At 33.1% G+C, this 16,893-nt stretch overlaps 3 protein-coding genes across 6 annotated transcripts; 2 read left to right on the top strand and 1 right to left on the bottom strand.

Moving 5' to 3' along the window:
* Positions 1-321: 321 nt before the first annotated feature.
* Positions 322-11,723, top strand: LOC113849310 (mitochondrial intermembrane space import and assembly protein 40 homolog). 3 transcript variants are annotated; one of them, XM_027479130.1, is made up of 5 exons: positions 322-327; positions 10,317-10,505; positions 10,607-10,638; positions 10,727-10,852; positions 11,340-11,723. In XM_027479130.1, exons 2-5 carry the CDS (start codon positions 10,397-10,399, stop codon positions 11,517-11,519), a joined length of 447 nt encoding a protein of 148 aa, XP_027334931.1. In that variant the 5' UTR covers positions 322-327; positions 10,317-10,396; the 3' UTR covers positions 11,520-11,723. The 3 variants fall into 3 exon arrangements, with proteins under 3 accessions (XP_027334931.1, XP_027334933.1, XP_027334932.1); XM_027479132.1 differs by lacking the exon at positions 322-327 and adding an exon at positions 10,130-10,148 and having other exon boundaries at positions 10,343-10,505; XM_027479131.1 differs by lacking the exon at positions 322-327 and adding an exon at positions 10,141-10,181 and having other exon boundaries at positions 10,343-10,505.
* On the top strand, positions 846-5,166 carry LOC113849309 (E3 ubiquitin-protein ligase SPL2). Of its 2 annotated transcripts, XM_027479128.1 has the most exons (6): positions 850-1,294; positions 2,117-2,218; positions 3,153-3,323; positions 3,424-3,545; positions 4,049-4,168; positions 4,466-5,161. In XM_027479128.1, the coding sequence occupies exons 1-6, from the start codon at positions 914-916 to the stop codon at positions 4,746-4,748; spliced, it is 1,179 nt and encodes a 392-aa protein (XP_027334929.1). In that variant the 5' UTR covers positions 850-913; the 3' UTR covers positions 4,749-5,161. The 2 variants fall into 2 exon arrangements, with proteins under 2 accessions (XP_027334930.1, XP_027334929.1); XM_027479129.1 differs by lacking the exon at positions 4,049-4,168 and having other exon boundaries at positions 846-1,294; positions 4,466-5,166.
* On the bottom strand, positions 6,264-7,952 carry LOC113851044 (nodulation-signaling pathway 1 protein). Its single transcript, XM_027481533.1, has one exon. It carries the CDS (start codon positions 7,950-7,952, stop codon positions 6,264-6,266), a length of 1,689 nt encoding a protein of 562 aa, XP_027337334.1.
* Positions 11,724-16,893: the final 5,170 nt, after the last annotated feature.

Raw genomic sequence — 16,893 nt, 5'->3', positions numbered from 1 at the left:
TCGTGTGTTTTCTTTTCATTAATTGCTCCAAATTGAATGGGAAACTTTAAATATCAAATTGAATTCTTAAAATGATACAAATTGCATAATTTTGTATTTTAAGATAAAATGAAATAAAGAATTTGAGAAACAAAACTTGTTACTAGTATATATATATAAACTTTTTATAATTTTATTTATAACTTTTAAGATAAAAAATAATTAACATTTTCTTTTGAGTCAAAATACTACCATGTTTGAATTAGAATAGACAATTATGAACACAAACTTTTCTGTCGATCTCGAATTAAATTGGAATAATTTTTTACTAATTAATTCACATTTTGAGTATAATTAATATTTATTTTTTAAAAAGTAAATACAATTACTTCAGATATTAAATAAAACAAATACTAATCATTGCTCTTAAAACATGCCTAGGAAAGTTTTGTAAAAAAAAAAAACAACAAAAATTATTGAATTTTTGAGTTTTACAAACTGAAAATCTCATTACTTCACCAATTTTCTGGTTGACCAATGATCTAATTTTGTTTGGACATAATATATAACTAACTCAAATGAACTGAGTTATATTTATTTTCACTAAATTTAAACTAAAATTTCATTATCATGTTATTCAAATTGAATTTGAAATTAAATAAAAGTAAATTTTACGATGTTCTTAAAAATAAAAATAAAAATATTTTATACTCTTATATACGTAAAATAATTATAATTATTAATTTTAATAATAAAATTAGTGATATATTTAAAAAAAATATTTTTTAATATTTTAATATAAATTTAGAATTACCGTATGGAATGACTTTAAACAAATTCACCTGTTATGATTTACACTTCTTAGAAGACACTAAACGACGACCTACACGTCGTCGAAGTTGTGGAAATGCAAAGATAGTGATGATGGTTGTGAATGAATGAACGATCAATGTCCTCTCAGGACCAAGCCCTAGTTTCCCTTCTCTCCCAACTCGCACTTTCCTGCGACGGTGCCGTTTTGGGCTTCGCCTTGGCCTACGTCGCCGTTCGCTCTCTTCTCAAATTCACCGCCTCCTCCGCCGCCCTCCGCAAGCTCCGCCACGCTCCTTCCCTCTCCGTCTCCGACCTCCGATCCCTTCTCACCGAGACAACCTCCGACGCCGACGGAAACTCCGACGATGGCAAAATCGTTATTATCCGCGGCACCGTCGACGCTAAATCCGCCGTCGACGGCAGCTGGAAAACCTTGAGGCCTGGCGTGTTGGTTTCTCGCGAGTCCGGTGACAAAGGCGTCGTCCTTCAACGAACTCAAACGGTGATTCCTCTTTTCTTTTCTTTCTTTTGTTTTAAATGATTTTTTATTGTTTTCCTTCATATTGTTGAATTTATTGAGATTAATGTGCGGTTAAACGGGAGGCTTTTGCTTGCTTGTTTAGAATCCACCATTTTTAGGGTTTTATTCGAAATTTTGGGATGTATTTAAGTTATTGGGAACATTAATCAATGTGTAATATGAACTTAGGGTCTGTATGGCTTTAACGTGGGAGTTGAAAAGGTGGAGATTTCGCAATGAAAATCCCTTCAAAACGAAAATATGCGAAGGTGGAAAATGAAATGGAACTCATTTTCACCTTGCTCCATAACTTTGGTTGAAAATCATTTTCACTTAAGTGTGTTTTTGGTTTTTTGCATAGAAGGAGCCTAGTATAAGTTTACCAGACTATTGCTTTTCCATTTGTATACTTGAGAATTTGTGCCAATAGAAAACCAAATACACTGTTGATCTATAATTATTTGACTACCTGCCATGTTTATAGATATGGGTTTTCACTGGGGATAATGCAATGAACCTTTGCAGTTTTGAGCTGGTTTATTTTATCCTGACACTAATCTCTTGGGATTTGGCTCCTTTAAAGTGAGTGGGGTGTATTTTAGAGGATAAAGTTTAGTTTTAACTGTTGATCAGAAAATCCACATTTAAAATTGTGATAAGATACATGCATGTGTCTAAAAGGTGTAACCTTTTTTCATTATCTTAGAGAATTTAAATTTAATTCCAACTTAAATTTCATGCAACTTAGTTGTGAATTAGAAGACTAAATTATTTAATTCTGTTTTTGTGTTGATTGTAATGAAGTGTATATACAATGAATGGAAGGGCTTATTTGGATGGACTTCTGATCTTCGAGCCATATTTGCAAGATCTTGGAGACAACAAGAGTCTACATCCTTTAGAAAGGTGATGAATACATGTTACATATTGCGATTCATAAATCAAAATGTATAAAAAATTTCTTATATTGTTCTGTCAGTTTTTTTTTTTTGCATTCCATGCAACTAAATTTGAGACTGCTTTATATGATTGAATAGTATAAAGAATCACCATATTTAACAGCAGAGAAGATGTCTCTGTCCTAGCAGATGCAGTGTATATGGGGCATTCTCAGATATCCTAGTAGATTGTTTTATATCCATACTTAGTGGTTTTCATAATAAATAATTTGCAATCTCTTGCTGCTTAAAATTGTGCACCATGGATATGGTTCAGCTTATTACAACCTAGGTTAGTAAAAACAGCCAGCATGTTGAACAGGATTTGCTTTCAGTTGCAATTGCTAGAAGATGAGATAATTAATAATTTAGAGGGACTTGATATCTTTTTTGTAGATAGTTGCCTGTTTAAGCTTGTACTTAGTGTTTTTTACTTGATCACTAAGAGATATCTTGCTTTGTTATGGTTATTTGAGAGCATAGTAGTAGTTCCTGGTTAGTGGCATAGCCTGGAAACTACAAAAATACCATAGCAGATTGCAGAGTGGCTGCTAAACTGACGACAGTTAACACAATGCAAACAATTCGGCTGCTATTCAGCTGTATTTTTGCCGGTATTCATTTGACACAAAATACAACTGAGTTTCCTGTAGCTGCTAGCAGCTATGACACTGTGATAATGGCACTATTTGCTGCTATTGGCTACTAAGGATTGTGGAGTGTCTCCTGTTTTCTCTTCTCTTTATACTAGTACTGGATTCCTAACCTTAATAAGATAAGGAAACTAATCATGAAATATGAAAACCATTCCTAAAGGATCGTCTAAGATACTGAAAAATATTTTAAGATGCAGTAATAATAGTAAATATTTTCTAGATATTCTAATAATATTTTTGTTGTAGGTGCCTTTTGTTCTTGTTGATGTTGGACGGCGGCCAAATACTGAATATGTTGTTGTCAACTTGGATGGCTCAAGGCATCCATTACCTCTGACAACAGTCTATCATAAATTGCAACCAATAAGTGCTTCTCCTTATACTTTCTTGCAAGCACTTTTTGGTCATGAATATCCGGTGAGTTAATATTCCTGATGCTTATATGTTCAAGTTCAATTGTTGATCAAAGTATATCACATTTGGTGAAATGTTAACTTACAATGTTTTGTTTCTGCAGGTTGGACTACTAGATGAAGAGAAAATTCTTCCACTGGGGAAGGATATTACTGCTGTTGGCTTTTGCAGTTTAAAAAACGGTATTACTGAAATTAAGTCATGCAAAGATCTACCATATTTTTTGTAAGTTTCTTTTCATTGAAATTTACTATTATATCGTAGATCTTGAAAATGCTATTTGGTATTCTCATTCATTTGGCATAATGGCAGGAATCATTTCCTTATAAGGTAGCATAACACTGGTCCAGTAGGATAAATTCTTGGGGAAATGACAATTTACCAGTAGAGTGATTAGGGCTATTTTGTTATTTTAAATAATTAATTTACACTGGCAACCATGAATGATGAATCGATATCCATGAATGTGTGGTTTTGATCAAACTTACTTTAATTTTCTTGTCAACAAAGAGATGTGCCATTTGTCAAGTATAAATTGCTTTTGATAAGAAAGATACTATCACAAGTCTAAAATGTTGTTTTCAATGTTGCACTAATAAGAATAATCGGTAATTACTGAAATTTTTTTCCATCCTAGTTGTATATTTGAGTGCATATATCTTAATAAATATTAATAAGTAATTCAGCCAGTGGAAGTGTGCTTATGGCAACTGTCATCTCTTTTGTAGGTCTGACTTGAATAAAGATCAGATGATAATAGATCTTTCCTTCAAAACAAAAATAATGTTTTGGGGTGGTCTTGTTCTTGGTTCAATGTCAGTTGGGATCCTTGGCTATGCAGTTGTGAGGTATGTTGGTTTGACTTACCTGTCCATTTATTCATATTGCTTATGGAATGTTTTTGGACTTTGTTAATTGTAACTAAATGGCTTCAGATTTTGTTGTGAATGTGATTGAAGTGGATTTTCTTGGTTCGGTAAACTTTGTCGCGATGATAATGTGGAATGGAGAAGTTGTATAATATAGTTGGCATACCCTCTACTTTGATAAGAATCAGAATTGTAGGAATGATTTGTATTATTATTATTGATGATTTTGGGTTATTAGAGTTGCATTGAAGGCAATTAGATTTTGCCCGATTTCAGGAACTGGAATAAGTGGAGGCGGTGGAAGCAACAGAGGCAGCTCCAGCAACAAAGGCAAGCGGTCAGTGACGTTGATCCTCAGATGGATGATGAAATTGAAGATGTTCCAGATGGACAACTGTGTGTTATATGCTTGATGAGGAGAAGGCGCTCTGTTTTCATCCCCTGTGGGCATCTTGTGTGTTGCCAAGGTTGTGCCATTTCAGTTGAACGTGAAGTGGCACCCAAGTGTCCTGTTTGTCGTCAGGAGATTCGAGATTCAGTGCGGATATTTGAATCTTGAACAGGCACAGGCTAGTTGTTCTGTTCACTTTGGCAGTTAACTTTTATGCATGCTGATGAGTTAGATGATTGCTTTTTCTTGAATAGATCTGGATTTTTAGAGAAAAGTTGCCTCTCTTATTTCCTGTGAACACGACTTTATCTGGGGAAAATATGTGAATATGGCTTAAATAGGTTGGTCGAGGTTAATTTGTAACCTCACTTCTCACTGTAACAGATCTTTTTTGGAGAACATTTTAGGATTTTCAACTTTCCCAAATGCAGTGTACATACATATTTTATTTCGTCTAACACCTATTGAACGAACTCTGAAATGATTGTGTATGTAATGATGCTTCTAGACTTTAAATCTTGTATTACTCCCGGCTTAAAGATACGTGTTATCTCACGAGTTCACCTGTAAATCCTACTGTAAAAACACATGCTTTACGGGGATCCCCAGGCATGCAACCAGCCTGTGGTTTGTTTGGCGAGATTCAGCTTTTTTATTAACGAATAATAGGACATGTCTGGTTCAAAAACATGTATTTTTTAACTATTGTAAAAATGACATTTTATTTTTGCTTCATTTTTTAATTTTACATCATTGTATAATAAAGTGTAAAAAAGTTTTATTTACCGTTTGTTATACAAACTCTGAAAATCAGAAAACAAATAAAAATAAGATGATATGTTTGAAGTTAAACATAAAAGATACAAAATGAAAATAAAAAATATTTAAGCAGGTTTTCTGAAGCAATAGTCTTATTTGGATAAACTGTAAGAGAAATACTTATAAAAGAAACAATTAATATAAAAAATAATAAAATTTCTCATATAAATTAAAAATAACTTGTACTTTTATTTTTTTTAAAAGTTTTGAAATACTGCATTTAATTATTTTATAATTTGAAATGATAAATTAATTTTTAAGTTATTTTAGAAATTTTATTCATTATTTATATTAATTGTTTTCTTTATGATGCTTAAGTACTTCTACCGTATGGAAACACTCAGGTTCAAGATCTTATTTTTGACAAAATGTTTAATTCAAAGCTGGTACATGAACAGCGGAGGATTATGATGTGTAGCTTCTATGTGGATTGCAAATGGAGCAGTGTACTGGGCATTTTTATTTTTAGTGCTGGGTTTATAGGCTTATGATCTGAGAAGGATCTAACTTCAGACTTGCAACAGAAATACAACAGGTGCTGAACTTTGAAACAGCGCTATCTTCTTAACAGTTACCAATCATTACAAAACACACACACAAAATAATTTGTAGCCTCCTTTATTTTACAGAAGTTGTATATTTAAGAATTTGACATAGAGAAGTAAAACATGGAGGAGAAATTTTGCAGTGCAGTGCAAGAACTTTACGAGCTCAGAAAACGTGTGCTACATTTTACCTCACTAGAACTAGTTGGATATCAACTTGCACTGACTACCAAGTTATGGTACATCATGGTGGCACCTGTAACTTGTGTATAGAACTCCCACAGCAATCTACTTCGCCATAGCCAATAAGCATATTCACCTACAGCCTAGCCGTCAATGGCCTACCATGCTCATTCTCATCCAGCTTCCACAAAGAACAGAAAGAAACAGGTTGCCCCTTCCACCATAGTCCCACACTAGTATTGTTATCTTCTACTTTCATCTCCCAACTACTATCATACTTCCTCAGCAATGCTCTAGCTCCATCCGTCACATCCTCTCCAAATACTTCCCCTACAAACCCTGCTTCTTTCATTCTCTCACACCATTTTTCTTTCCCTTCATTCATCTCACGCTGGTATGTCAATGCTTTTGCAGCCTCACCTTCCATCACCCTCCTTTCATCATTCTCACGACCCTTGAATGCAGAGCTGGTTGAATCCAAAAACCTCCACAAGTACTCCACTCTTTTAGAGAACCCAGTGGCAAAATTTCCACAGCTACTGCAGCAACAATCCATGTTGTTGTCACTTAATATCACCCCTTTGGGCTCCATGTTCTTTAACATCTTTAGAAACTCAATTCTTTCATCAGGACTGTTATGATTCAAGTGGTGCAGCCTAAACTGTGCACAAACAACAAAGATTTCATCAGGGTAGGTGTCAATAATTTGAGCATTCAATGTCTGTAATGGATGATTATCAAGCCTCTTTATCTGCAAATTAACGTTCATGGACTGAGCAAAACCAAGGAGTCTAGAAGAGAAGTTATCACCAGGTGGACCAACTGAAAATGGAGTCTCCATATTTGGGTCATTTTCAGTGGAGGAAGCAGTAACCACGGTGAGGCGAACCAGCGGAGGAGGTCCACCCGGTCGACGGCTCAAGGCCTCTAGAAAAGTTGGCCATTGCACACCATGAGAGACACCAATGTCAAGGATGTGAAGGGTACGTGAACTATTTGCCTCTTCACCAAGAACTTGAAGAATGGAAGCATTTGCTATGTTGTTGGGAAAGGAAAACCAAGGACTAACCTCATAGAACTTGAGTAGTGACTTTTGGAAGAACCTTGGTTCAGTTGATGCAAAAGTTAAAGCCCCTGAAGATGAAGATTTAGATGAAGTAGAAGAAGATAGATGATGTGTCAGTGCTCTAAGACCATGTTCAGCAAGCCTGTGGTTGGCATCACCAGTAGGTGATGCTAGCTCATGGAGAACATATAAGAGGTGTTGCACACGGTTCAAGTTTCCACCAGTTATGGCAACAGCACAAGGGTTGAGCAATTGTTCTGCCCACCTACCTTCCTTGTTGTTTCCATTGTTACTATTATTTCCATTGGCCTTAGCTGCACCCTTCTTGTTCCCACCAGATTTTTTAACTGTTGTACTTGCCCCTTGAACAGCTGCATCTCCATTGTTTGCTTCATTCATTGGATGACTCTTGATTTTCTTGTGCCTATGGTTTTGTGATGGTTTGAGGCTTGATTCATCGGTGGCATTTCTTTTCTTGGGCAAGTCAGAAAGTGGTTGGTGGTTATTAGAATCATAAGGCTCAAGGGGTGTTATGCTAGTTGTAGTACTAGCAGCAGTAGTAATGTTGGTGGCATTAGGGGAACCAATATTGGTATCAATTTGGTAGTGGTTGCTAATGTCTTGGTCCTGATCCCATAACTGATACACTTGGATGTCACTAGTGTTATATGGATCATCCAAGAATGGTGGAAAGAAAGGGACAGAGCCTTCGAACCAGTCCAGAATGTGATCTGATGATGGGTTTGGTTCCATGGTCATTGTGATGGAATGAAAGTGTGAGGTATTGAACATATGTTGAAAAGGGGTTTGAAGGGCTTAGTAGTGTAATAGTGTTAGATCATTGACCAAACATGAGGAAGATAGAACCAAAGACTTTCATTAATTTTTCCCATGTAATTTTAAAATAAAGCATGGTGTAGTGATGTTTCCTAGTGGAGACAATTGAGGGAATTTTCTAATTGTTTTGTGTGCTGTTCGTTTGGAGGATGTGATGTTTTATTGAAGTTTAATATAGTTTGCATAGGCAACTAGGAGACGATTATGTCTCTTCTTTATGTTGGGTGGTTAACTTGTTCTTTTGTATTATATTAGCCATTGAAATTTACTTACTGTTTAGGATTTTGAATAGAAGAATTCCCATGTTGGTTGAGAATTCAGATAGGTTCTTTCAAAACTCTGGCCGGCACACTATATTTCACTAATTTAAAATTCTTGAAAAGTTTGTATCTGGCAAGGCTTCTGCAACTTTTTGTGCTGTATTTTGTTGTTAATGGGTTTGTTTTCCTTAATCATTTTTTCCTAAGTAATGAGACGGGTATATAACTTGAAACTAAATAAAATATGAAGCTAATAAAAACTTTTATTTTTCGTCATGATTTATTTGGAGACCAACTCCCAAAAATTCTTGTTCTGGTTGTTTAAATTGAACATGATAATTTTGCGATTGTTAATAATAGTGTTATTACAGTATATAATAGAATGATTGTTGAAAGAATAGTTATATTTGCGCATATTTTGTATTTATAAATTTAATTTAGATTTATTTTTACTACTAAAAAGTCACAATAAGATAAAGAAGTTATTCAATGATTTATAGAAAAATCAATGAAAGTTTTGTGAGTATAATGTAAAAGGATTCTCTTAATATCTTTTCATTTTATAAGGATATCAAAAGATTATTATTCTACAAATTGTATAAGAATAATAATAGATTGATTTTAATACACTTTTATCTGTAATTATTTTTATATTATTGACTGATCTTGAATTGAAATATTGTTTAATAAATTTAATTATTTTAATAACTGTATGAAATGTTGAACTTAGCAAGTATAATTTTTTATTTTAATAATAATATTAAATTTAAATTCATCATACGCGCAGCTATCTCTGAATATTTTGGGAGCTGAAAAATAATGATTATTATCCCAAAAAAATATTAATTATTTCCCTAAAAAGACGATTTGGCGTAAATAACAAGAACCTGATGCCGTGTTATAAATAACATTCTAAATTAAAATAAAGGATCCATTCAAAAAACATTACAATAAGACAAATAACCTTAGATGAGTTGGAATAATTTAATAATTAAATTAAAAGTTTATAATTATCATCATACCTAGAGAAAAATGTGTAACCGACAATCGTGTAAAATTTTAATATATATAATTAAAATTTGAAAGTGAGGGAGTTCAAAATCATAAAAACGAAGGTTAAAAAATTATATTACTTATAAGTTGTTCAAAGTGGGAGGGGGTATTTGTTCACCCTAAAATATGTGTACCTCAAAGGAAAAAAAGAAGAAGAGAGAATTTCAAAAGTAATGATAAAAATCAACAAAATAAAGTAATCATAAAAAAAATATTAACAATAGATATATTATACATAACCTATTTTATATTTTTAAGCAAATTTCATATGAACTTCATCTCAAAAATTAAAAGCTTTTTAAATACAATTCATTTTTTAATATAGTTAATATAAATATTTTTACATGATTAATTAATTAAAATTATACCTGGTTGATATAGTTTTTAATGTTCAGTTAATATATTGTTAACTTATTTTCAAATTAATTATCATAAAAAATTTATGATTTGATCATATTATAAAAGAAATTATCCTATCAATATATTTTGATTAAATTCTTAAAAATATGTTTAAAAATTATAATGCTGAACTTACGAAAAAAAAAAGAGTTCTGTAATCAACAGTGTGACATTTTATATATAAGTTTAATTTTGACATACTGTAATGTGTATTATTTTTTAATTATAAAAACTAATAATATATTAGATTTTATTGTGTTTTTATTTTCTTAAATAAAATAAGTACAATCACTTATCACGTATTTAGTAAAATATATAAATCGAAGGTACTGTTAAATGGATAGTTTCTTATTTTTTTGATTTATTTGACCAAATAAAACATTTAACAGGAAAGCTCAATAGTTTAGTAATAGCTAAGTTCATTTATTTTTACAAAAAAGTTGATAAGAAAAATTGACATTAGGGTTCAAACGTAACAATAACGTAACCAATAGGTTTAGGGGTTTTTTAGGGAATGATCGAAGGGAAACATTCTTTCCCTTGTGAGAAGATAACAATTGAATTGGCATTAGAGTTCGAATTTTGATTTTGATTTTGAAGGTACTACGAAATCAAAAGGGATCAGAATTCAGGAATAAGAAATCCGAATTCAGAATGGGTCAAGCTGAAAGCGCAGAAGCTGCGGCGGAGACCCAAACCACCATCACCACGCCCACAACCAACAATTCCTCTAATCCCATTTCCTTGGAATCCGCGCTCGCAGGTTGTTTTTTCATGTTTGATTTCTCACGCTCTTCACTTGTTTGTACTGATTTGAAATCTCAGCTTGTGTTGTAAATTGTTACTTGTCTTCGTTCATTACAGAAGCTGCAGAATATGGAAACCAAAACACTGAGGTTTGCATTGCTTTGCTTAGATCCCTTGCTTTCAACTTGGCAAGTTGAGTGAATGAATGAAAACAATTGAAAATTGTGGAATTTTCAGTCTGTTGAGGCAATGTCTCAGAAAGCCCTTGAGTGCCCTTGCATTGCTGATTTGCGAACCGGTCCCTGTGGGTCTCAGTTCTCAGAGGCATTCCTGTGCTTTCTCAAGAGTACTGCTGAAGAAAAGGTATATCTTGATACTTAAGCTTTTTGATTTCTTACACTTAGTTCTCTCATTACATTGGAATTTGAGTCTAAGAACGTGGCTTTGTTTCCTGACACAAAAGGTAGCTACAATACAAATGTGATGTGAGTTGGTTACTTGATTTATCTGTTAATTGGTAGCTACTCTAGCCCATATATATCAGCCTCTTCACATGACTAATTTGATGTGAGATTCATGAACTGCAATGTGCATTTCTTTTTAAAGCTATTTGTTGCAACTTGCTTGCACCCTTGAAAGCCTGGCAACATAGACTATTTTAACGTTGATATGATCAATAGAGTGCATTGGTAACATGCAACTGATGCAAGTCTCTATTACTTAGTCACTGATAATGCCATGTTATACAACTGGCAGCCAAAATGGGCAAATTGAAATATTTTATTTTCAAGTTTTGGATTTCTATATTCTCGTCAAGGGTTGAAATATGCAAATTGCTCCAATTTTGTAGGGTTCAGACTGTGTACATCCATTTGTTGCTCTGCAGAGCTGCATCAAGGCCAACCCAGATGCATTCTCTAAGGACATTCTTGGTGAAGATGAAAGCAAGGAGTTGGAGCCAATCCAAGAATACAAAATAATTCCTCCCAAATGGTCTAAGGAATCTCAAAGTCCAAAATCGAAGCTATAAAGGAAGAGTTGGACTCTCATTTGGGCAACTACTTGGATAGCAGTGGTTAAATTCATTTTGTATTTGTGTTAGCTTTGCCTGATTAGAAAAGTGACAGGATGTATAACCTCTTCAAAATTCCTTCAGTAAGGATGTTTCCTATGATGTGTCCCTGGTTAATTTTTCTCACAGGTGTCAAAGAACATAAATGATACAGGATTTCCTATGTTTCTTAAGACATTTTCCAAATTTGCATTAACACTGAGAATTTGACCAGGAATGGCATCTTGGTGTTCAAGAGGATAAGTGAAATGCTTCTGTAAATATGTACTTAAAAAACTGATTACTTTTTTGCCAAATGAGTCCTCTCAGCACACTGGGCAGGTAACATGCCTTGATCTTTCCTTTGGACTTTAGTTCCACTGCTTGAATCATGTTGAGGTCTCTCAATTCCTCCAGATACTTCTCTGCGACCTCAAGTGTTTCCACCCATCCTTGTGCAATCCACAGAGTGAGTATTCTCCTTGCTGGGATTTCAAGATCTTGATGGAAGAGTGAGAAGTGAAATAGAAATCTCTAAAGGGTTTTACTCTGCTCTTCATAATTTCTATCCCAAGAGTACGACCATGGTTTTTGGTTCCCAGCCTGATTGATTTTTTCAAGTGCATTTAGCATTCACTCAACCCAAAGCATTTGTGGACGATACACAATGCAGTGATAAGATTGCAAGTGGCAAACCCCCACATCTGCCTACAACTTGAAAGTTTTTCCACAGATGTATCTAATTTAGGCTGTCATAAAACCATGTGGAACAACTTCAAACTCTCTCCTTTGTTTCTTAGTCTAAGATGATAAGGTCGGTTGCTAGCATAGGAAGCCACATTCTCAAAGCATGTTGTCACCAATGTTCTGCTACCTTCTGCCATTCCAGACAAAGCTGATGATCTCAGTTCACCCCATTCTTCTGTCCTTGTAACATTTTCTAAAACCACAAGGCTAGGTTTCTCCTTCAAGGAATCAAGAACACTATGTCCATCATTCTTGAAGGGCATCGTGAATCAAGCACGCACAGAAATCTTCTGAAGTTGTCAATGCTTCCGTCAGCTTCTGAAATCAACTCATTTGCTTGTTTCACACTTTCACCCAAATCTTCTGTCTCTGTTTCCAACTCAAATCAGAAACACATCCATCAGAAAAAAAATGTAGTAGAAGCATAGTATAGATTGGCCATATTACCCCATCTGTCCCACCAAGTAAATCTTTGCTCCTCCTGATCAGGCCTATTATGCTTGTAGAAGGCACAGGTTCTAGAGCTGGGATAGAGTTGTCCTTTCGAAATCTGTGTAATACATGCAACACGCTTTTGTTCTTAGATCTAGACCTTTCCATGGACTCATAATATGCATGAACATGATGTTATTGTGATTAAATTTGCCAACTATTGCTCTTCTGATCGTCCTTATTTGGAGAAGAAAGTCAATGATGTACACTACTCTGAAGCAAGCTGTGAGATACAATTGTTGGCTTAACTGCTTGAAGATGGTAACACACTTGTTTGCATCAGCAACACCCTTTTTTATGGACTCCATCCATTGCGTCATCGTTACATGGCTGCAAATTCGTTCTACCTAAGTTGACTTCTGAACCCCATAAGCTTTGGGCTTCGGTTTCTATTTCAGTCACTTCCTCATGAAGTTGATCCTTGTCCTTTAACAGAGCATTCAGAGACTCTGATTCCTTTTCAACCCACTTAACCTCCTTTTCGTAGTAACGGAGAAGAGCAATTAATACAAAAGAAACAACTATCATCATTAGTTATGCATCAAAGAGAAGTGCAACAAAAGCCATGAGATGTTGCAGGCCAATTTTCTCTCTTTGGACGATGGAAAAGAACAATGAAATTGACTACTCCAAGTGCTTAGTCTCTCACAAACCAAAATGGCTATTTAAGTTAGGTTTAAAGAAACGTTTTCTATTTTCATCTTCTGTTTTTATTTTAATTACAAAATTGTTATCTTGTTTACATTGTGTTTTCTGTTTTCTAAAATCTGTACATAAAATAGTAAAACAAATTTTTTTAATGTTTTCTTTACAAATCTTTAAAAATAAAAATAGAAAGACTGTCCTAAAACCAAATAGCTCCCTATTTTGCAGTTCAGGTTTGGCAGTAATTAGGCTTAATTAATTTGCTTTAGAAAATTCTTTTCTTTGATAATTGTTTTTTGATTTGAGAAGCTGTAACCATGTCATGCTACTGCATTCTGACCATGGAGACAATTCCAATTTTATGGTGCACATGAAGAAAAGATGGTTAGCTATTTATTTTCTATTTTTAATTGCTGTTCCTCGCGCTCTCTCTCTCTTTTTGTATTTTCTTTTTAACATGTTGACGAAAATATTGAATGTTACATGACACCATTCGTATCCTCCATCGTGCAAACCGTTGACTAAAATATGTTTGATATATGATGACATCATAATCAAGTGATGAACTATTTTTTCCTCTCTCTATGTTTCACTTTCTGCTTAGATTTGATATCTTCATTTAATCATGATATTATTAGAAGTTGAAACAAGTCTTGATGAACAGCAACAAGACACGATGTCATTTTAGCTGTTTCTGTTGTTTTGCACATAATGGCTTTTACACTCAAAACTCATAAGTACTTATCAGGTCTTTTACACAATAAACCCATGCTTTAGTTAATGCAAAATGATTTATAATTAACATGATTAAAAAAGAGTCTTCTTTTTAAAAAAAATGGCTTAAGCAAATCGAAACAATATATCCTCAAGGTTTAGTCTGTGGCGGAATTTTCAATTTAACCTTAGTTCAAATGTTGTTGAGATACTTGCATTTATTTTATTTTATTTTTGTTCGTGATATTTGCATTTAATTTTAATTTGTTTTGGTCCTGTTCCACAGTGGCATATCTCTTCTAAGAAAAACCCGCTCATGGACTAAAGTTTAGTAACCAAAGCCCATATTTATTTGGCAAAAAGGCAATACTATTTTTTGGTCGTGGTGAAAATGTAAAACTTTAAAAACTAAAATTGCTCACCACAAACTGCACGTGAACAAAAGAATTTGAGGGTAATGAAATATAAATGTGAAATATTTAAATTTTATTGCATATAAAAATCACACACTTTATCCTTTAATTGATAGTTTAATAGTAAAGTTAGAAGGACATAAAATATTAACAAGCAATATTAATCTCACAGCCTATCTCCTTCCTTAATCCCTACCTATCCCCGGACCAAAATCCACTGCTATGACATTTTGTAAAAAAACCACCAACCCCTTTTCTCAAAGACTTAAAAAATTAATAAACATGTATTATTTACATGAAACAATTATGTTTGAGCCAAGTAGGATAACTATAATTGACAAAAAAAATTATCTGAATATTTAATTTAACTACATCTACTAGAAGTTGAACTCAAAATCACAGGTTAATTTAGAAGAGCTGCAAAAACTTAGTTTTATATTTGAAAATAAATTAAATTTTTTTGTAAATATAAATTTAATTTAAATGTTATAATTAACAGTATTAAAATAAAAATAAATGTAGATACATGATTTCAATCAAATGTTCTTAAAATAGGATTTTCAATTCTGGCAAGCCCAGCTCATATGACTGACTCCTTGCAGATGAATAAATTTTCAGGTTGATCGAATTGCGTAGAGCGAATCTAATTACAAGATAATTTTTAAAAAAATATTTTATTAAATTAAAATTGTATTCCTCCACCTCCAGATGCAAAAGTTGTATTATTATTAAGAAAATTACTATCTGTATAGCAAAATCAGGTTTAATAGATCACTTCATATAATGTTCTAAAATTATTTTTAATAATTATTAACTTTATGTTTCACCCACACGTGATTCCTGAAAGAGATTATTTCAACGTTATGAAGGGGCTGCAGCGGATAAAAATTTGGGAAACCTATTTTGGTCGCTTCCTGATTCATTACAAAACAGAAAATGCTTCTAACACCTAAGCTTATTTATTAAAAAGCCATAAAGCATTCATTTTAAAAAGCCCCAGGATTTTAATTTTAATAAAATATGACAAGCATTTATAGTGACTACTGAGAGCATTTGTCTATGATTTTCCTAAAAATATATTCTTTTCAAAGTACCCTTTTTAAGATATGTTAATATATTTGAGTAAAGTTTTAAAAAATATTTTTAAAATTATTATTTATTAAAGAATGTAAAAGTATAAGAAAGAAAAACGTTAATTTAAGATGTATTGCTAGGATTGATATACTTGATATTCAATGAATGTTGTATCATTTTGTTTTAACCATTGAGATGGTTATTGGAATTTAAGAGAGAATGAGATGATTATAGGCTAAGCTAGCATGGTAAAAAGTCAAATTCTCCCAATCCCCAATACAGTCTCTTGATTTTATCGATACAGCCATCTCAGTTAAGACTTATCCGTATCTGATATATATATTATTGTTCTTGTAATATATATGAATTAATTAAAATATTATTTCATTTTTTTAATTTGATATATTAGGCACAATAGTATATTACCAATAAAGAAATATTAAATATAAAAAGAGTGTCAAACCTTATGAACTTTTTTTTTTAATGAAGATACATTTTCATTTTTATTCATACTCCTGACTCTCCATTAACAGTGACTAGTTAATTAATTAACAAATCATTTATAACACTTGTAGAATAGATCACTTTGTTTTATGTAACATTCTTTAGTCAACATTATGTACAGTACATTGAGTTAGACATACGTTGAAGAATCTCTTCAGCCATGTTACTAGTAAATATCAACTGAAAAAATTATGCAATAAATATTTAAATGAGAACATATTCTTGTTCACAAGAAACAATGGTAGAGGATAATGTTTCAGCAGTACCCAGTTTGGTTGTGTCCCCTAAGAGATGCTATTATATGTGTTCCTCTCGCACCTTAGAAAATCATATACTTTATGTTCCTCGAGGCATGCAATTCAACCACTTCTCTCAATTTGACTGTAATCCTCCACCGCTACAAGACGCTTTTACCACCCTAATATGAATCCTCCAATATCACTACAAGACACTACTACGCCTTCTGAATTCGTCACCGTATATACAGAGCCTGGCACTGCTACAACTATTGGCGTATATATTCAGTGTGCTGTTGATAGAAGATATATACAGCATGATTTAATTTTATTTGGATTGATCACTTCATCACTGCAACTTCATCTACGCAAGCCTGGTCTTCTTGACAGGCCATTCTCCTTCTACATCAGCCACGTTGCGATTTCATATATACATTATGGCCAGCATGTCTTCCAAGATTTGTTGAAGGAGTTCACTCCAAGAAATTTGAGCAAGTCGCTCTCAAATTTATCTATCTATTTTATATT

Source organism: Abrus precatorius, unplaced genomic scaffold, assembly GCF_003935025.1.
Source record: "Abrus precatorius isolate BTA unplaced genomic scaffold, Abrus_2018 Scaffold9, whole genome shotgun sequence".
NCBI classification, from domain to species: Eukaryota; Viridiplantae; Streptophyta; class Magnoliopsida; order Fabales; family Fabaceae; genus Abrus; species Abrus precatorius.
This window is presented reverse-complemented; position numbering and strand designations above follow the sequence as displayed.

Bases quoted from the DNA above. Each gene is read 5' to 3' on its own strand.
- LOC113849310 (XM_027479130.1), top strand. From the start codon at position 10,397: ATGGGTCAAGCTGAAAGCGCAGAAGCTGCGGCGGAGACCCAAACCACC. The intron at 10,639-10,726 runs GTTTGCATTGCT...TGGAATTTTCAG, and splicing joins ATGGAAACCAAAACACTGAG to TCTGTTGAGGCAATGTCTCA. The intron at 10,853-11,339 runs GTATATCTTGAT...CCAATTTTGTAG, and splicing joins AGAGTACTGCTGAAGAAAAG to GGTTCAGACTGTGTACATCC.
- LOC113849309 (XM_027479128.1), top strand. From the start codon at position 914: ATGAATGAACGATCAATGTCCTCTCAGGACCAAGCCCTAGTTTCCCTT. The intron at 3,324-3,423 runs GTGAGTTAATAT...TTGTTTCTGCAG, and splicing joins TTTTTGGTCATGAATATCCG to GTTGGACTACTAGATGAAGA. The intron at 3,546-4,048 runs GTAAGTTTCTTT...TCTCTTTTGTAG, and splicing joins AAAGATCTACCATATTTTTT to GTCTGACTTGAATAAAGATC.
- LOC113851044 (XM_027481533.1), bottom strand. From the start codon at position 7,952: ATGACCATGGAACCAAACCCATCATCAGATCACATTCTGGACTGGTTC.